A 22,453-nucleotide genomic window follows, 5' to 3' on the forward strand; every position below is an offset into this window, starting at 1 on the left:
TATCACCCTGGGTAAGTTATAGGAACATCACAGAAAATATCACCCTGGGTAAGTTACGGGGACATCACAGAAAATATCACCCTGGGTAAGTTACTGTGACATCACAGAAAATATCACCCAGGGTAAGTTACGGGAACATCACAGAAAATATCACCCTGGGTAAGTTACTGGGACATCACAGAAAATATCTCCCTGGGTAAGTTACGGGGACATCACAGAAAATATCACCCTGGGTAAGTTACGGGGACATCACAGAAAATATCACCCTGGGTAAGTTACTGTGACTCACAGAAAATATCACCCTGGGTAAGTAAAGGGGACATCACAGAAAATATCACCCTGGGTAAGTAAAGGGGACATCACAGAAAATATCACTCTGGGTAAGTTACGGGGACATCACAGAAAATATCACCCTGGGTAAGTTATTGAGACATCACAGAAAATATCACCCTGAGTACGTTACGGGGACATCACAGAATATATCACCCTGGGTACGTTGCGGGGACATCACAGAAAATATTACCCTGGGTAAGTTATGGGGACATCACAGAAAATATCACCCTGGGTAAGTTACTGAGACATCACAGAAAATATCACCCTGGGTAAGTTACTGTGACATCACAGAAAATATCACCCTGGGTAAGTTATAATGACATCACAGAAAATATCACCCTGGGTAAGTTACTGAGACATCACAGAAAATATCCCCCTGGGTAAGTTATGGGGACATCACAGAAAATATCACCCTGGGTAAGTTACTGGGACACCACAGAAAATATCACCCTGGGTAAGTTACTGGGACACCACAGAAAATATCACCCTGGGTAAGTTACTGTGACATCACAGAAAATATCACCCTGGGTAAGTTACTGAGACATCACAGAAAATATCACCCTGGGTAAGTTACGGGGACATCACAGAAAATATCACCCTGGGTAAGTTATAGGGACATCACAGAAAATATCACCCTGGGTAAGTTATAGGAACATCACAGAAAATATCACCCTGGGTAAGTTACGGGGACATCACAGAAAATATCACCCTGGGTAAGTTACTGTGACATCACAGAAAATATCACCCAGGGTAAGTTACGGGAACATCACAGAAAATATCACCCTGGGTAAGTTACTGGGACATCACAGAAAATATCTCCCTGGGTAAGTTACGGGGACATCACAGAAAATATCACCCTGGGTAAGTTACGGGGACATCACAGAAAATATCACCCTGGGTAAGTTACTGTGACTCACAGAAAATATCACCCTGGGTAAGTAAAGGGGACATCACAGAAAATATCACCCTGGGTAAGTAAAGGGGACATCACAGAAAATATCACTCTGGGTAAGTTACGGGGACATCACAGAAAATATCACCCTGGGTAAGTTACTGGGACATCACAGAAAATATCACCCTGGGTAAGTTATTGAGACATCACAGAAAATATCACCCTGGGTACGTTACGGGGACATCACAGAATATATCACCCTGGGTACGTTGCGGGGACATCACAGAAAATATTACCCTGGGTAAGTTATGGGGACATCACAGAAAATATCACCCTGGGTAAGTTACTGAGACATCACAGAAAATATCACCCTGGGTAAGTTACTGTGACATCACAGAAAATATCACCCTGGGTAAGTTATAATGACATCACAGAAAATATCACCCTGGGTAAGTTACTGAGACATCACAGAAAATATCCCCCTGGGTAAGTTATGGGGACATCACAGAAAATATCACCCTGGGTAAGTTATTGAGACATCACAGAAAATATCACCCTGGGTTAGTTACGGGGACATCACAGAAAATATCACCCTGGGTAAGTTACAGGGACATCACAGAAAATATCACCCTGGGTAAGTTACAGGGACATCACAGAAAATATCACCCTGGGTAAGTTATAGGGACATCACAGAAAATATCACCCTGGGTAAGTTATAGGGACATCACAGAAAATATCACCTTGGGTAAGTTACTGGGACATCACAGAAAAAATCAATGCAGAAAAATGATTAATTCTGGAATCGGCATGTATATATAAACATTTCAGAAGACAGTGAAAATAAACTGCTTATATCTTTGTCTGTCAGAGCAGGTTGGTTTGGGTGTTAATGAGCAGTGCAGACTGACCCATTTATGATTTCATCAAAATTTACACAACATGTATATTATTAGATTGTTGGTGTAATCATTACATTAATACAGTCCTTTCCTCGTCCCATGCTGTATATATATATATTATAAGACTCTTTCATATGTGTATATGTAGGATAGGGATATTCCACCCGAGGGGTCACAAAATGTGGTGAAACCCGAGGCTTGCCGAGGGTTTTACCACATTTTGTGATCCCGAGGGTGGAATATCCCTATCCTACATACACACATAATGAAAGAGTCTTTTTCTCTCATATCATTACCGAATTTCTGGCGAAAGTGTCCCTCAGCCATCCATTTTCTTCAATTTTTTAATTTCTTTATTTGACGTTTTTACTAAATATACTTGTAATATTCTGAAAGATCATACCCTATTTTGGCAAACTATGTTTGCACACAAATTTCATTCATTTTGTGGGTAAGTGATGAACGAATGAACAATTCGCCGATAAAAATTACCGTAACTTGACCGACTTTTACGTGGCCGTGATCAAATTGTCAACATCCGAGAAAAAGAAGTTCTATCAACAATACTGAAAGCCAACGCTGAAATGAGTTTTCCAACTTCACATATAATTTGATTTGCACCTCGACATATTTAATCATTTCACAGAACACACTGTACTTTTAAATGTCAAGTCAAATTTTTTTTATAAAATACTACGTCACTGCATGACGTCACGACTGTCATTGGAATTCCATTCATAGTTCAAGGATATTGAGAGTGATGTCGATCTCGATCGCCATGACGCGGCGATGTTTCGTGGCTGGTAATTTTAAATTCACTGTGATTTTGGCAACTTCGTGTGTGAACCAGCGAACAGTGACTCTATACGAGTATTCGATCTTTTCTGTGACATAGGATTATATGTGTTTAACCGGTTGTCTTGATGGAAGGACGAAGGTAGGTCAGTCGATAGGCTAACGATGATCATATTGAAAGGCTAGGATGGCAGTTAGTTTTCATGGTTACTCTACACAAATATAGACTCTGAGTTACAATTAAAATAAATATTTTTATATGAACATCGAGGGGTGTCATTTTTACCGAATGTTCGTTCATTTAAGAGCCAATTCCCAACTTCCAAATACACAGGTTACTGAGTAGGCCTAACAGTTACTGACAGTACAGTAGAGTAAACAAATTCCAGGGCCCCCTGCTGACGCAAACGGAACCATTTCATAGGTTGTGACGTTTGACATTTTCTTTTTTATATTTTTTTATGTATGGCTTTTATTTTACTTCCTGTCATTGCCAGGTGATTGTGTGTGTTTATATGTTTTTAATGACAAATGACAAATCTGTCGGGTAGGCAAGTCTGTATTGTACTGTAACTGTTACAACAGGCCTGTAGGCGTACTGTAGTAGTCTAACTGTTTGTTACAGTAACGGAGTTATATGTTCGCTCAGATGAAATGTCTAATCGTTTAACCGTGTAGCCCTATTGATTTACTGCTGATATGATATACATTTATCTAAGAATGTATGTATTTTTATAGTTAAGTCCAACGTTTCAAAACCGACACCGACGATAAGGACTGTCGGATGTGAACACAAGCAGACGACGTTGTGAGAGTTGTCCCCCTTGAACGCAGATTAATCCGCGCGCGTGAAATGCTATGTAAGATAGATTTATCTTACATAGCTATCTTACATGGGCAAACTCTATCCAACATGGCGAGATATGAGAGAAAACAGAATCCAGAACAGCCATATGTGATATATCTTTATAAACCATTAATGACACAATCAGTGTTATTGCTGACCTATGCTTTGTTAATTAAGGATCGGATGTAAACCATGGTCGTGGAGGCTGGAGTATGAAAACCCTGAAGGGACTGGTGTCTGAGGCGGGGGCATACATGGAGAAGTTAAGTGAACAAGGTATCATACTGTTAATATTTATTGGCACATTCATCATTTTGAATTGTAAATGACATTTAACATTTTTTATAATTTTGTAAAAATGTTCCTATTAATATTTTCCTAGTACATATGTTCTAACTTACTTTTTGACAATAAACCCATCCTCTATAATTAACCCATCCCCTACAATAAGCCCTCCCCAACAGTAAGCCATATCCCCCTACAATAAGCCCTCCTCAACAATAAGTCCACCCCCTATAATAAGCCCTCTCCCAACAGTAAGCCATCCCCCTACAATAAGCCCTCCTAAACAATAAGTCCACCCCCTATAATTAACCCACCCCCTACAGTAAGCCATCCCCCTACAATAAGCCCTCCTCAACAATAAGTCCACCCCCTATAATAAGCCCTCCCCAACAGTAAGCCATATCCCCCTACAATAAGCCCTCCTAAACAATAAGTCCACCCCCTATAATTAACCCACCCCCTACAGTAAGCCATCCCCCTACAATAAGCCCTCCTCAACAATAAGTCCACCCCCTATCATAAGCCATCCCCCTATTATAAGCCCACCTTCTACAATAAGCCCTCCTCAAAATAAGTCCACCCCTACAATGAACCTTCCCCCAACAATAAGCCAACCCCCCCCCCCCCCCCCCCCCCATCATAAGCCCACCTTCTACAAGAAACCCTACCCCAACAATAAGCCCTCCCCCTACAAGAAGCATGCTACAGTAAGTCTGTCCCCTACAATAAGTCTGCCCCCTTCATTATGGCTTTGTGTGCAGCCTTGGCCTCTAAAAGGATGAATAAGGTATAAATCATAATAAAGGAATGTATATTGAAATTTATTTGATGATCTGGTTTCAGAAAAAGAGGATCCAGTTGAAAAACAAGACCAAGACAATGTAGAGAAAGGTAGGTGTAAGTTTGACCATATCTGTAATAATTCCTATTCCAACATATATTTATGAAGATGATGAATGTGATTTATGTTGAAATACACAAGTTATGTACCCTTTATCTTTATTTTAAGTTTCCATGGGAACAACCCATAACAGTTATGCTATGTTAACTATTCCAATTTTGTGTTACTTTTAAGGATGGTGTAGTTACTAAAAATAAATAGCATGAAAATAACATTGACAGAGAAAAAATAGGTCCAATTGATAATTGCTGCTGGCAATACATTGAAAATAGACAGAAACCAATCCTTTACAGTGTAATTTCAGTTTGATATGTTTCTATAGTTACCGTGTTTGACCTAATTAGCCAATTTTATTTGTGTTCATAAAGCTTTACTATACTGTTTTGCTGTTTGAGAAGAAACAGTGTCCACAATACTACTTATCTCATCTGTAACAATTTAGGGATGTTTTTACTTCTGTTTTAAGCTGATGAAGTGTTCTCCGAGTCCAAACTTTTGCTGGAGGAGAAATCCCTTGTACTGGCTATCAGAGACACATTCCTACCTCGAATGAAGGGAAGGGACTCCAGTGTTTTTGGGACATTAGTGGTTGACATGTGGCCAAATGTTGATGTCCCCATGGTGTTTGGTGGAGAAGAGGACATGCTACCTAAACCACCACAATCCCGTAATAGTTCTGTTAAAGGGACGTCCTCGCGCGCTAAGACTGCGAAGAGTCAGGACTCCATGAGATCTCTTAAAGGTAACCCAGTGTTATGTTACCATCTGTTTCTCTACTTCGTCGAATCCACACATCTATATGTGTACTTATAATGTCTACAATATTTTGTAATTATGTTGCTTTCAGTGTCTTGTTGAATGCAAAAATGTGGGAAATAACAAGGATTATGTAAAATCAACTGGGAAAAACACAACACACCTATATTAAACTTGTGTGGTGTTTAGGGGGGGGGGGGGGGGGGGGGGGGGGCAAAGTTAAATCATTAAAATGTTAAGTTATATATATAGATAATTAAAATTGATAAGAAAAGTAATTTAAATAGAAAATGAATGTAAATACATCCTATTTGTGTATTGAGAGATTCTGTAATACTGTATTACATCCTGTTTGTGTATTGAGAGATTCTGTAATACTGTATTACATCCTGTTTGTATATTGAGAGATTCTGTAATACTGTATTACATCCTGTCTGTGTATTGAGAGATTCTGTAATACTGTATTACATCCTGTTTGTATATTGAGAGATTCTGTAATACTGTATTACATCGTGTCTGTGTATTGAGAGATTCTGTAATACTGTATTACATCCTGTTTGTGTATTGAGAGATTCTGTAATACTGTATTACATCGTGTCTGTATATTGAGAGATTCTGTAATACTGTATTACATCCTGTTTGTATATTGAGAGATTCTGTAATACTGTATTACATCCTGTCTGTGTATTGAGAGATTCTGTAATACTGTATTACATCGTGTCTGTGTATTGAGAGATTCTGTAATACTGTATTACATCGTGTCTGTGTATTGAGAGATTCTGTAATACTGTATTACATCGTGTCTGTGTATTGAGAGATTCTGTAATACTGTATTACATCCTGTTTGTGTATTGAGAGATTCTGTAATACTGTATTACATCCTGTCTGTGTATTGAGAGATTCTGTAATACTGTATTACATTGTGTTTGTATATTGAGAGATTCTGTAATACTGTATTACATCCTGTCTGTGTATTGAGAGATTCTGTAATACTGTATTACATCCTGTCTGTGTATTGAGAGATTCTGTAATACTGTATTACATTGTGTTTGTATATTGAGAGATTCTGTAATACTGTATTACATCGTGTCTGTGTATTTAGAGATTCTGTAATACTGTATTACATCCTGTTTGTGTATTGAGAGATTCTGTAATACTATATTACATCGTGTTTGTGTATTGAGAGATTCTGTAATACTATATTACATCCTGTTTGTGTATTGAGAGATTCTGTAATACTGTATTACATCCTGTCTGTGTATTGAGAGATTCTGTAATACTGTATTACATACTGTCTGTATATTGAGAGATTCTGTAATACTGTATTACATCCTGTTTGTGTATTGAGAGATTCTGTAATACTGTATTACATCCTGTCTGTATATTGAGAGATTCTGTAATACTGTATTACATCGTGTTTGTATATTGAGAGATTCTGTAATACTGTATTACATCGTGTTTGTATATTGAGAGATTCTGTAATACTGTATTACATCGTGTTTGTATATTGAGAGATTCTGTAACACTGTATTACATACTGGCGGTTGATTTCGTGGTAAGTTTTTATCTCAGTCTAGTCAATCCAAGGAATTAATTTTAAGCTTTTAATGTATTTATTTGATGCAGCATGGTTCATTTTGAAATATTGTTTGTAATGCTGACTTTACACTTATCATTGCCACATTATTTAGTTAATTTATTATATTTGTTTATTTTTTTTCATCTTGTAGGGATATCTTATGAGTTTAAACTGTTGAGTATGTATTCAATTACTAGTTAAAGCAGATCAGATTCCAGACAAGCACAATATTAGATGAAATGTTCAACTGGTTTTCACAAAACTAGCAATAATGTACAATGATAACAGACATTAGATATTTACTGGATGTAAAAATAACATTCGATTCCATTCATCAAAATGTAGCATTTCCAAATTGCTTGCAGGGGAGATACATATGTCATTCAATTTATAACAAAACTTATTTTGTTATTTGTTATGAAATTTTGGCAGGTGGTACTTGTATTTGGGTGCTGTACTTATGAATCCAAATTTCAGTAAAACATATTTTTCTTATGACATCCTAGAATGACAGAGAAGTTGAAGTAAAATTGTGAAAATCAGTAGGATATACCATGTTATTACACACAAAGCTATACGGATAGGAGGAGAGAGCCATGAGTCTATGTACTATATATAGTAAAAAGGTGCACAGTCTCTCAAACCATACACAAACTCTCTAGAGACCTTGACTACATAAAAATATGATGTATGTTTCTGCTTATATAATTGAGTGACTCAATCATTTTGACTGCAGAAATTGATAAAAGTAATTGTCTGAAATATTTGTCAGGAAAAGTTTTGAATTATGATTATGACTCCATGTTAATTGTTAAAGTTGTGGCTGGTTGTTGAGTTTGACTGTGTATACCTGTGGAATAGATAATGCACCATACCATTGTATGATTGATTACACCAAGTCTATATATAGTAATCCCTGCTAGCTAGTGCATCATAATGATACTCTCAAACCATTGTATATACCCATCAAAATCGGACAGTAACTAAGGTATCTTACTGGTTTTGATCAACTTTACTTTGTCTGGAGATCTCTCACACTTCAGAACCAAACATTGTATGTTTTGCAATACCTGTTATTAATATCATTCTACGTTTTCTTGAGCGACATTTTGATTTGAAAATCTTTCAGAGAGTTATTGCCCTTTGTTTATTTCATTATTTATCTTGATTGGACATCTCTTCTCACAGATTTTGCCCGCTCTCTTTGAAACTTGCCTTCATAATCATAATATTTGGTTATGTTTACCAGATAGTTCTGAGAGGTCATTTATAATCATAATATTTGGTTATGTTTACCAGATGGTTCTGAGAGGTCATTTCCCTTTGTTTATTTCAATCTATTCCTAGACTACAGATTTTCTCACTGAATTTGATCAATCTTTTTGAAACATTGTCTGTGTTAGAATCATGATACAGTGAAGGTTTCTTAATTAAGCAGCATTTTGATTGGGAAAAAATGTGTTACCATCCCTTATGGATTCTTGATACACAAATCTAGCTGTGCCACTTAGCCTATCACTAAACAGATATACTGATATACTCTGTTCAACTGTAGTATTGTACACTTGACCATGTTGATAATTTGTATATACATGTATTACACTTTGTCCTGGATAGATCCAGAAATGCATGTTATTGTATGAGTACCTCTTAGTGAACGCAGCATGTGCTACAATAGAATCCTACTTTACAGCACGATCAGTAGTATCACTTTATCAGAGTAGATTGCCTGCACACATATGTAGTAAGGTTCCTCATAGCAGTGAATTGTCCTCGTATATTAATTCATTGTTTTCTCTTTGTTACCAATTTTAGAGCATTTTGATATATAATCTTACTCATGCATGAAAATATATTTTTTGCATGAACAATGTATTTTGAGGTATATACTGGAAAGTTAAGAAATTGAACTGTCGAGCATACATTATGCCATATCTATTCCTATAATAAGCCCAGCTGTTAGTCACCAACACATAAACTTTTAATATACAAATAATGATGGGATGGACAGTGAAATAGTGTGTGTTGGTGTTTTCACTGCAACAGACATTGATGGGCTTATAAAGGTATAAATGTGATGATGGACAGTATAAGGTAATATGGTTCAACGATAGCAAGGTACCATAGAAATCAGTACAATCCCATGATCTTCACTCTATTCAAGGGTTACAATTTGCCTTCTCTTCTTTACCAAGACGAGTTGTGTGACGAACCATAACCCTTGTTTAGGGAAGATGGAATCCCAGAAATGAAACCGTTTTTTGAAAATGTAACATTAATGAATGTATTTCTTCTGAAAAAGTGAAAGGGGAAGTAACTCCAAATAAGAGAAAAGCTACGGAAATATAACTCTTCGTTGCTTGAGATCACATTAGTGGTGTCAGGGACACTATACTTTGAGTAGCTGTACAAATATGTTGCCATCAAGAAGCCATGTATCGTCAAGCATTCCTGATTGTCCACTGTATGCTGTACGTGTAACATGGAATGATTAATGTTTGTGTATTAATATTCGCTGTTTTTGTATTGGAACTACAAAAATTTACATATTGAGTACACATGGATATTTTTACTACAAAAATATCTACAGTTGTTGACCCCACAAAAAAGGACTCACAAATATTTCATGCTATACAGTATTATACTTACTTACAATGTAGTTTGATATTGTGATTCTCAGAGGATCAATGTCATAGCTATGATATTGACTGATGGAGTGTATAATAACACACTGTTAATGTTTCCAGACTCTATCAACCTCAACACTCCAGTTGTGACAATGGCTCACTCCGCACAACGTTTCCAGCCAGTTACTGATCCCAACCAAAACCAAAACCTTGAGGACATGCACGATGCCATTGCCGTGGCAACCGGTGAGCTCGGACTTTTACCAGGGGTCGCCTTCCAGTCACGAGTCGCTCAACTCTCTCAGCTCAATGCAGCTCATCAGGCGGTAAGTCTTCGTTTGTAAATTTAAAAGTTTAATGAGTTTTTATGAAGCAAATTCTGTCACTCTGAAATCGTCTGAAATTTCCAACAAATAAAATGCCTGAAAATGATGACCTCTATCAAACATGTGCTGTACTTGAACATTGGTAAATATTTTGTTGCATAATAGAGAGAAAAAGTGTTATTTTTGTGACTACTTGATACTATGAAAAACAAATGAAGCTGTTGGTAATGAGTTTATCTTTCAAAATAAAAAATACTTTGATATTTCTGGGAGATGGTATAATCACCCACTGGCATTGGCAAACGGTAAGAATAGTCACATGAAGAAAACCCAGCCACTCGCTGGAGGCAAGGAATTAAAAATGATAGAAGAGAGTAATTTGTGCATTGTTTTAGATTCTTGATAATGTTTTAAAAAAGATATGATGTAATTTCCCCTTCGTTACATTGGATTTAGATCTATGTTTCCATGTCTGTGTAGATATTTGTGGTGGGACCCCCCGGCTGTGGTAAGAGTGAGTGTATAAAGACGTTTGCTGTGGCGGAGCGTGAACGAGGAAAAACCATCAGTGTTCATACGATGTTCACCAAGGCAGTCGAGTCTGAGGAACTGATGGGCTACTGGGACCCAAAGACCAAGTAAGTCTCCTGTAAAATCAAAATTTATAAACAAAAGTTATAGACCAGATAAATAGTAAATATCATACATAGACCGAATGAAGTTTAATGGTTAATGCCAGACTTCTGGGTCCTCTAGTTTCATATTACGATTAAAAACGTACCTAGAGGTGACATAGGTCATTGAACTTTGATGATTGTGTTTGTTACAGGGAGTGGAAGGATGGTCTGTTTGCCTCCCTCCTCAGAAAGCTGTGTATCCAGCCACCAAGTATGAACTATGACTTTAACAGTAAACCCACCATGAAGATCGTCCAACTCGATGGAGAGGTAGGAAATGTAAAAATTTAACTCGTACACATTAGAAGTTCTGATCCGTTGTTTCAAACTTACAGTTTGGGTGTTGTATTTTATTGGGGTGATTAACTTATTTCCTTTTCTTGTTTCATCGTCAGGCCGATGTTGGACAGATGGAGTTACTTGCCGCTTTTCTCAATAACGATGGATCTGTTGTCCTAGGCAACAATGAAAGGATGGTCATCCCAGACACGACACGATTCTTCTGGGAGGTAAGGACCTTTACTTTTACATAAATATAGAAAACACTTGTTTCAATGCTTTTGTTTTAGTGGATGAAAAGCATAATCAAGATAGATAACAAAATATGAAACTTTGCAAGTTTTTTTGTTTTGTTTTTTTTTAATTTTCATGACTGAAAAAGGATGTTTTTCAAAAAAACAATGAAATGACTTTTGAATCAAAGTATCTGTTTTTCAAAAATTTTATGCAATGCCTGAAGAAATAAAAAACCTTTGTTATTAAAAACCTTGACTTTGGCTCAACCTTATTCATCTTTATATCCTATAACAGATTCTGGGCCCGTCAAGTTTGTTATAATCAAGTTTGACTGCATGTGTCCTATAATTGTTTTTGTGATCTGAATTACTGTGAGGATCTTACTAACTGGTTCTAAACTTTTGATATTTCACAGCTGGAGACAGTCGGACACATGAGCCCTGCTCTGCTGGCAAACGTTGCCATCCTCCATATGTCTATGCTGGATGTGGGCTGGAAGCTCCTGTTGGTCCAGTGGCTGGAGCGACGTCCAGAAGCTGACCGTGAGCTTCTGTCTGGATTCTGTGATGTGTATGTTCAGAAAACAGTTGACTACCTGACAGAATGCTGCCAGCCACACATGTTGGGTGGAGTGAAGCGTACCGGACCCCAGTACAAACGTGTGATACCACACTCTACTGAAAACATGATCAACACATTCTGTACCCTTCTGGAGGTTAGTATATCACTCCTGATATCAACACATTCTGTACCCTTCTGGAGGTTAGTATCACTCCTGATATCAACACATTCTGTACCCTTCTGGAGGTTAGTATCACTCCTGATATCAACACATTCTGTACCCTTCTGGAGGTTAGTATCACTCCTGATATCAATATACATTCTATACCCTTCTGGAGGTTAGTATCACTCCTGACATCAACACATTCTGTACCCTTCTGGAGGTTAGTATCACTCCTGATATCAATATACATTCTATACCCTTCTGGAGGTTAGTATCACTCCTGACATCAACACATTCTGTACCCTTCTGGAGGTTAGTATCACTCCTGATATCAACACATTCTGTACCCTTCTGGAGGTTAGTATCACTCCTGATATCAACACATTCTGTACCTTTCTGGAGGTTAGTATCACTCCTGATATCAACATATTCTGTACCCTTCTGGAGGTTAGTATATCACTCCTGATATCAACACATTCTGTACCCTTCTGGAGGTTAGTATCACTCCTGACATCAACACATTCTGTACCTTTCTGGAGGTTAGTATCACTCCTGATATCAACACATTCTGTACCCTTCTGGAGGTTAGTATATCACTCTTGATATCAACACATTCTGTACCTTTCTGGAGGTTAGTATCACTCCTGACATCAACACATTCTGTACCCTTCTGGAGGTTAGTATCACTCCTGATATCAACACATTCTGTACCCTTCTGGAGGTTAGTATCGCTGCTGATATCTATAGTTCTCCCAGAAACTACCCCAACTTTTATAAGTAAAGTTAAAAAACATCATTATAGCTTGTTTATATACTGGTTTTTCCTATTTGTATGTCATGGACATTTACATAGAGAAAAGTTGTTTTAAAATTGCTAATTATAATTACTTGCATTTAATCATTGTTTAAAGAATGCAAGTTAAATAGCAAATATGCATTTTCTTTATTTAATATGGTAACAATGTATTGATCCTAAATAAAATAACCTCTGACTTTGTCCTCATTTGATAATTAATTTTTGCAAATAATGTTACTATTTGTTCGTCTGTCTCTCTGTCCATCCACAAACTTGGTTTACAAGCTTTCTCAGAATTTTCCTTTCATTCGAACATTATCTAACTCTCATGTTTCTAGGCCCTTGTCCACTCCAACCCTGACCTCAGTGACCTTGAATATGAGCGATACTTCAACTTCGCAATCATCTGGGCATTCGCTGGAACACTGGAGGTAGAGCACAGAGAAAGCTTCAGTCAGTGGTGGAAAGTAGAGTTTCAACCAGTACATCGAGTACCCCGCCGAGGGCACGGTGAGTCACAGTCCGTACGGTATCCTCCCAGAAATGGGAGTTACCTCCCTTCACAAACTTCATTTCTTTTACTCTGGTTTCAATTTAATTCTATCAGAAAACATCAAAATACATACATGTAATGATTGCAAATATTTTTGTTGTTGATTGTTTAAGATTAAAATGCGAACTATTTGACCGATCTATAAAATCCTAAAACTTTGTTCCAGGAATTAACCAATTCACTATTTGAAATTAAATTGCTGAACGTTTTTAAAAATATTGCTTTCTTGCATCAGTCATTTATCGAAATTATTATTTTCTCATGTTACTTATTAATAAGAACTTTAACAAAATGGCCTTGTGTACTGTTGTAGGTGTTTGATTTCTACGTGGATAGTGAGAGTCACGAGTTTACACGCTGGTGTGATAGTATCACTAACTACAGTGGCGACCCTCACTCGGGGATCTCGTCGGAGGCTTTCGTACACACGGTCCCTATAGAGGTAAGTCAACAGAATACTTACTATTGTAATTGGTGGATTCATGTAGGTGGTAAACCAGTAATTAACTTAGGTAAGTCAACAGAATACTTACTATTATAATTGGTGGATTCATGTAGGTGGTAAACCAGTAATTAACTTAGGTAAGTCAACAGAATACTTACTATTATAATTGGTGGATTCATGTAGGTGGTAAACCAGTAATTAACTAAGAGGTAAGTCACATCTCCATGCTATACGGAGGCTTTTGTTTAGAATAAAATATGTCTGACTTTGACCAGGGTGCATCATGAAAGATAAATGCAAAAAATAACTATATCAAAAGTTTTTATTGGAATCATATTAAGGACATGCTGACATGTTAAAAAAAAAAAACATGCCAAATTGTAAAAAAAAAATACATAATTCTAGCTTAGAATCAGCAGAATAAAGGTATAGACAAAACTCACCGTAAATGGAGACCAAATGAATTGCAATTAAAAAGAACAAAGATAATTTATTATTGATAACATCCGGGCCCAGTTGTTCAAAAGGTGATTAGGTTAATCACAGTTTAACAATAAATTCAAAATCAACATAAAATCATTTCTGATAAAACCAACTTGACAAAATTTAATAAAACTATAACACTTGTCAGAGTCTTCCTCCCTGCCTATTTTAAGGAATGTTTTGAAGTAAAGAAGAAATTGAGGTTTCCACTAATCAATTGATGAAGTTAATCTTTTAAACAACTGGGCTGAGGTGTTCTGAAAGGGTAAGCTCCTTCAGCTCCATCAACACCACCTGTCACAAAGTACAATGGTAGAACTATTGGTGTCAGATTTCTTGTTCCTGTATTTTGATGTTGATGATGTTTTATGTCCCTGTTTCAGCAACTCATGTACCTGTTGGGGACGCTGTCAGACTACGGTAAACCTGTGGTGCTGGTCGGAGAGAACGGCTGTGGGAAAACGGCTATCATCAATGAGAGAATCCGTACTGTGTGTTCAGGAGAGGTGGCCGAGGTCCTGTCCCTCACAGTACAGGCCAACAGGTAAAATATTGGGTAACCGAGGTCCCATCCCTCACTGTACAGGCCAACAGGTAAAATATTGGGTAACCAAGGTCCCGTCCCTCACTGTACAGGCCAACAGGTAAAATATTGGGTAACCGAGGTCCCGTCCCTCACTGTACAGGCTAACAGGTAAAATATTGGGTAACCAAGGTCTCGTCCCTCACTGTACAGGCTAACAGGTAAAATATTGGGTAACCAAGGTCTCGTCCCTCACTGTACAGGCTAACAGGTAAAATATTGGGTAATAATGGTCGAGTGGCACTGTGGTAACACTCACTTTTCACCAAGGCCACTGGGGATTGATTCCCCAAGCGGGCCTTAAAGGGGTCACCTGCCGACCACTTAGATTTTCTACAGGTACTCCGCTTTTTTTCCCAGGGTCAGACTTCTATTGTACTTCCATCAATTTCAAATCAGTACTTTTGTTATTTTCCAGTGTTAAATTTTGAGATTTAGTACAATAGTTATGCTACATGTACACATCATCCACAAAGTTTAATTTTTAGTACCAAATTTAATAATAAATAATCTTTAAGGCCTAGCTATACTTAAATGTTTGGGGTTAGAATATATTACAAGTGGTTTTTGTTTGATCTCCAGTTTCACTAATGCCCGTCTGTTGTACGACCGTCTGGATGGGCGACTTGAGTGGAAACATGGGCGCACATACGTCCCGAAGGGAAACAAACGTCTCCTTTGTCTGGTGGACGACATCAACTTGTCTCAGGTATGTATAGATTTATCAGTTTATCCCTGGAGAATACCAACATTTAAATGATGTCACCATGCTCTCTCTTAATCAATAAAAGACAATGTTTGACAAAATGTTGACACAGAGACCCTTGAAAAATAACTTGACCAGGTGTTTCTGAAGGATAAGCACCAATACATATATACATGCTATCTTTACAGGTTGATAAGTACGGTCATCAGACAGCTTTAGAATTGGTTAGGGAGCATATCGACGATGGAGGCTTCTACAACCAAGACACTCACGCTTGGCGCTACGTAAAGAATGTCACCTACGTCAGCACCATCAACCCACACACTACGGCCAATGTACCAGCCATCAGTCAGCGTTTCCTCCGACATTTCGCTGTGTTCGGCTGTCCCTACCCGACCAGCTCTGACCTCCAGACCATCTTCTCAACTCTCCTCCACACACATTTCATCACGCCAGAAACATCTAGTGCAGCAAACCTTACCGGTGGACATCATGGCCATGATGAGAAGGTGATTAACTTATTAATCACTGTCAAGTAGACAGTCACATAAAGTAGGAGATATTGTACTTGCTTTTCCCCAATCCAATAAGGGTATTCTATGGGTATTCTAGATTCCTCTGAACCTAAAGGGAGCATTAAAAATGAGGTTGCTCTCTTATCTCTATAGGTTTTCCAATATTATCTCCCTTGAACTTAGTTGAAGATCTTGTTTGATCTCCCATCCAGGACCTAAATTTTGTCCTGGTGACTCTATAGCATAAACATTTGTCCTGATGACCCTGTTACTTTGACCTTTGAACTTTTGACCCAGGCCCAGAATGCACAGAAGGAAGAGGAGGATGCCATGCGGAGACTGCTCTCGCTGATTGTACAAGTCAATGTGGATCTCCAGGATCGACTTCGTACCATGTTCCTACCGACGGCCCAGCGCTGTCACTACATCTTCACCGTCAGGGACTTATCCACCATTTTTAAGTGAGTCCTTCGTCTTCAACGGTTAACCCATTGATAGAAATAAATTAAAACATATGAAGCATGTTTTTAAGTGTAATGATTGGGTGAATTATGTACTTACATGTGTGGAAAAAATCTACTCTTAGGTTTATAGATTGGAGTAAAAACCAGTGTGATTTAGGTATAACTGTAGTTTTTGACAGAGGTGATGACTTTCTGTATTTTCGTGTTGAACAGGAATCTCTGTCTATCCCTTCAACCTGGATGCTCCAAGAAAAATGTACTGTTGCTATGGCAACATGAGACCTTCTGGGTGTACGGCCATCGTATGGTGTTGGACGTAGATTTCCGACGGTTCAAGCAGGCATTCTCTACCGCTGTTAAAAAGGAGTTCACAGCCGATGAATATGTAAGTGTTGATCAGATCAGATTTCATTCTCCTAGTTATAACTGTATTAAGAAAGTTTTTAGTATTCATGCATAACTGATTATATAGATCTATTAGGAATTTGTTTATTTCCATAAGTCAAAAAGTATGAATTATTGAAGTGTTGAATTTTTACAAAAATGTTGACTTATGTGCTATGTTTAGATCCAGCTACTTATCAAGACTCGCCGCCCACTGTTCAGTAACCTAATAGAGCAGGATAGTGGTGTAGTCACAGCCGGAATGATTGACATGCGCCACAGCTCTCAGGTGTCGGAGGAGGATGCACGCACGGATCTCTACAAACCTGTGTACATCGACACCGAGGCCAAGGCCCTAATGGAACGAGGGGTTGAGGAGTACAACAAAATACACCCTCGCATCAAGTTAGCCCTGTACAAGGTCAGTGTAATGTTTGACATTGATGGGATGGTCAGTGTTAGAAGATGTACATGTAGTGATGAACATAATCTCCTATTTAAGTAAGGGAGTAAGCTTATTACGAGACTGGCCTGTAAGCCTTTTAATTTTTTGTTAAGAATATTGCTGGGCTGAATTCCAATACTAAATTATCTCCCCTTGGTTTGAAACTTTTGGTCCGGTAATCAGAAATCAAGAATCAGACATATCCTTGAGACAAAAACCATAAAACTCGATTTTATTTATAATGTGAATGTTCTAGAGTGAGTCTAAGTAATACTATATCACATAAGATAATTAAGATTTAATTGTTTCATGTTGTCATTAAGTGAATATTGAATGTTTTTGGTTTCAGTCGGTTGTCGAGCAGGTATGTCGCATTGCGCGTACCATCGCTTCACCTCACGAGAGCGCCCATCTTGTACTGAACGCTGAGGGTTGCCCGGGGCGATGTACAGTCATTGTGAAGCTGGCTGCCCACTTGTGTGGCTACACAGTTCACCAGATCAACCCATCCTCCATGGGCGCCACCTCTGAATACAAAATGGACCAATTCAAGGCTGACCTTGTACAGGGCTATACCCGTGCTGGGTCAAAGGTCAGTATACTCGGGTCAAAGGTTATACATTGTATAATGACTTTGCATTGATAGAGAAGACTATAGATAGAATTTTAGATTTACTAGACATTAGCCATCGCATTCATCATGTGATATAGTTATTTGATTAATAATCAACACTTGACTCTTCAGTTGTCATATTAGTCTATTTTTTTCATGCACGTTCTAATTCATTATCAAATACCGATGTTCCATCAAATGTAAGTTTCCATAACTTCACTGTCTTCCTCAACATGTATTATTTCATAAGAGTTATTCAGACAGAAATCAATATATTTCTTCAGTTTCAATTCCCATTCTTTCAATACTTTAACCTTCTTTAATATGTTAACTTTTCCTTTAATGTCAATTTGACCTTTATGATGATAGTTTGACCTTCCTTTCTTATGACAAGAAAATGACAAATTTCTGCAGAAAGTTATTGCAAATTTGAACATCAGTTAAAATTCATAAGATTTGTACTGGGTATAAACATGTTACTTATTTGTGTGAACTGTAACTTGTTGTTACTAGGTGAACAGCTCCAGCCCTGTATGTAAAACAACTTCACGTATTCATTTTGTGTTTAATCAGATTCTAGCTAACTAGCACACACACACAGGGGTATCCCAACTACCTTAATCCTTAGGGTATCCCCACACTGAGGCTAATAATACCCTTGGTTATCCCCACACTGAGGCTAATAATACCCTTGGTTATCCCCACACTGAGGCTATCAATACCTTTAGATATCCCCGATTTATGGCTATTAATACCATCAGATATCCCTATAGCACTTATTACTGACATCAACCTTGACCCCTAATATGGTGTGCCGATGTACTGACCATTGCATGAGTTTTAACTGAATCGTGAACGTAGACATGTTTACATTTATCTGACTATAAAAATTATAATATATTCTAATTTAACAACTTTTTGAAGCTTAATGTTGTCAATTATTGAAAAAGAAACAAACATGTATTGTGAAATATTTTTTAGAATTGCAATAACTAGTCAAAAAGTTTAGTTAATTTAAAACCTGTTTTTACAGTAGTTGGACGACTACCAGACTACTCATGCAGCACTGTGTTGATGATGTGTTTGTCACTGTTTCTATAGCAACATATATACAGAACCTATATCGCTGGATTATATACTGAATGTCCTACAAATGGTGAACACAGGGAGACAGCCGATCTATAGAACCTCATATGACATACAGTCAATTTGCTCTACCGACTGTCAAATTAATTTGAGGGAAATTCTTTATCTTGAAGCTAGAGGGTGATTATGATTACAGTATATGGCCATATTACTGAGGGATTTATCAGGAAGCGTTGTACTTCTGTGTGTGTGGGCTAATTAGTTAAAGATGTTAAACTGGTTTTATTTAGTTTGTCTGCTCCAAAGCCATTTTGCTAGACTGCAAACTTGACATCAAGCAAAGTATTAAGATTAGAATATTACAGAACTACAACAATCAATCGTACATGTGAGTTGAGAGTTCACGAGTAGATACATTGTCATTTTGTGCATACCACCTTTTCAAAAAATAATATAAGCCACGAGAAAACAAATTGAAACAAATATTCTCTGCTGCTGATTCTAGTTGACTGACTTCGTTTTTGAAATTATTTGAATAGCAAAGAAGTTTTGATTATAGTATTGATTTTGTAGGTTTCAGGTTGTAAGTTAAAGTCAAGAGTCTGCCTTCGAAGCATGCTAATATTTTAAGATAACTTCAGAAATTTTCTAAAATGCCATTAAATCATCTATAGAAGCCATTTTGTTCTAATCCTGACCATGCTCATGTTTCTCTTTTTCTATGCGTTTCTGTTGACTACCCCACACAGTATATTTTGTGAGGTAAAATATTTTCTATACAGGCATGTATTATATATGTCCAGTATGATATCACAGCTCACTCCCAGTTAATAGGTCTGTACATGTGTTGTAACTGGCTCTCACTCGCGTATATTTGTCACACCCCATAGTACTGACCTGTCACCAAACACAGATTCCTCATCCATATCTCTTTTAAAGTATTTCAGGTGAACATTTTTGTAATCGTCTAGATAAAGTCCAATGTTTGGACAAAGCTCCATTTCATAGGTTTAACATATTTCATTGCCTTGAAAAAAGAATTCGGCAGAAGTTCTTACACCTAAGTTAGCCTTCTCCTAACTTAAAAACATTTTACATACATCAAGAATTTTAATTAAATAAATTGAATTAAAATGATTTGTTGACAATTGTTTCTCTGTACCCTGACCCACTTAAGAGTATTGTATTATAACCAAGGTTTTCACACAAAAACATGATGTAATTTTGTAATCAAGACTCTGGAAATGGTTTGTATCCTTAATGTACTCAAATTGATTAAACTCATTTTGCTCATGACTGGGTATATGTACTGTGTGTAGTTTGGGCAAAACCATGATCATAGGCAAAACCTAGTTAACAAGGAAACCAGCTTATTTATAGTTTGTTGAAATTCATGAACTTTTTAGAAAAGCCTTACTACCTGGTAAATTCAGCTTTAACACGATAAATCTGAGATGTCCTTTGGAGAGTTATGTGTTTAGTTTTGTTGGCCAGTTGTGTTGCCTGATGTTGTCATTCACTGTTACAGATAATTCACTTAAAAAATACACATTTAATTTCCACAAGAAAATATCATAAAATGTTTTCACAACCATATCATATCATTTACAGATGCAAGAAGAATTCCATCCAGATTCATAAATGTTGCATGAAGCTTGAAATTTTAGCTTTGACTTTATTCAAATTACAGATCAGAATTAATGTAAATTTAATTCACACATTTTATGTTATGTTTTTAATACAAGATTTGCCATTTCTTTATATGTGTACAAGTTGGTAGTTTAATTGTCCTTGGTTGACTAGATAAAGCAGTCAAACATATTTGTCAAACCATTTAAATTCTTATTCCTAGAATTTTGAACACATATAAATAAAATTGCTTCTAGTATTATAACAGTGATAGAGTGTATTCTAAAATAACAATTCAAACAGTGCTTTGAATCCTAAATCTAAAGGACAATCTGATTAAAATCAGCTGTTACATGGCTGCGTTTACTATGCACTACGCCTGGCAGTAGATGTATAGAGAACTGTACAGTGTAGTGATATTTGATGTACCTGGTATAGAGAACTGTACAGTGTAGTGATATTTGATGTACCTGGTATAGAGAACTGTACAGTGTAGTGATATTTGATGTACCTGGTATAGAGAACTGTACAGTGTAGTGATATTTGATGTACCTGGTATAGAGAACTGTACAGTGTAGTGATATTTGATGTACCTGGTATAGAGAACTGTACAGTGTAGTGATATTTGATGTACCTGGTATAGAGAACTGTACAGTGTAGTGATATTTGATGTACCTGGTATAGAGAACTGTACAGTGTAGTGATATTTGATGTACCTGGTATAGAGAACTGTACAGTGTAGTGATATTTGATGTACCTGGTATAGAGAACTGTACAGTGTAGTGATATTTGATGTCGTACAGGGAGAGAAGATTCTGTTACTACTACATGAGGAGGAGTTACTAGAGGAAGACTTCCTCGTCTACCTCATCGAGTTTATCGTTGGGGGCTCAATCAGTCATCTGTTTACGTATGAGGAGCAGACGACCATCATCAACTCTATCAGAACAGAGGTTACCCAGGCTGGACTGACTTATACACGGGACACCGCCTGGAACTTCTTCTTACAGTAAGTCACAGTGACCTAGTTTTGTAGTATTTGAGGCACACAAGGCTGGAGCTTATATAAGGTACATTCTGAAATCTCATCATTTGCCCTTTATTCTATATTATACAAAATGTCCTCCTCTGCCACGAAATTGAGGACAAACATCAATTGAAATCAGTTTAATACACATTGTATATCTAGAATGTTGACCTATATTATATAGAACAGGAACAAATTTTTTTTTAAGATGCATTTTCATGATATGTTCTTTTGGCCTTTTACATATTGGCATATTTTAAGAAATAAAATATTTCCCAATTATATATGTCCCTTATTTGATATAATGATATTTTGGAAGTTTCTGAAGAACATATTTTCTATAACTATATATGTATATGATTTAGTTGTTAAATAATTGAACATTTTCATATTACAGAACTGTGAGAAACAACTTCCGTATCTGCCTGATCTCCAGCGACAGTGGTAAAATGTTCCAGCGAAGGTGTCGAGAGTATCCAGCCTTCACCAAGAATGTCAACTTTATATGGCTCCCTCATTGGTCCAAACTACAGCTGGTGGAGCACGCTCTGTACCACCTCAAAGGTC

At 37.1% G+C, this 22,453-nt stretch overlaps 1 protein-coding gene across 1 annotated transcript in view; it reads left to right on the forward strand.

The window, feature by feature from the left end:
- The window catches only part of LOC117341280 (dynein beta chain, flagellar outer arm-like), a 101,462-nt gene that overhangs the window by 36,276 nt on the left and 42,733 nt on the right, over positions 1-22,453 (forward strand). Inside the window, 22 exon segments of the mRNA XM_033903135.1 lie at positions 3,944-4,042; positions 4,895-4,942; positions 5,419-5,694; positions 7,439-7,465; positions 10,035-10,240; positions 10,721-10,878; positions 11,070-11,187; positions 11,313-11,426; positions 11,849-12,148; positions 13,292-13,432; positions 13,434-13,463; positions 13,820-13,948; positions 14,818-14,978; positions 15,600-15,726; positions 15,912-16,232; positions 16,536-16,699; positions 16,916-17,087; positions 17,271-17,507; positions 17,881-18,123; positions 18,658-18,675; positions 21,663-21,868; positions 22,284-22,450. Coding sequence (XP_033759026.1) covers positions 3,944-4,042; positions 4,895-4,942; positions 5,419-5,694; positions 7,439-7,465; positions 10,035-10,240; positions 10,721-10,878; positions 11,070-11,187; positions 11,313-11,426; positions 11,849-12,148; positions 13,292-13,432; positions 13,434-13,463; positions 13,820-13,948; positions 14,818-14,978; positions 15,600-15,726; positions 15,912-16,232; positions 16,536-16,699; positions 16,916-17,087; positions 17,271-17,507; positions 17,881-18,123; positions 18,658-18,675; positions 21,663-21,868; positions 22,284-22,450 — 3,462 coding nt within the window.

Source organism: Pecten maximus, chromosome 13 (assembly GCF_902652985.1).
Source record: "Pecten maximus chromosome 13, xPecMax1.1, whole genome shotgun sequence".
Lineage (NCBI taxonomy): Eukaryota > Metazoa > Mollusca > Bivalvia > Pectinida > Pectinidae > Pecten > Pecten maximus.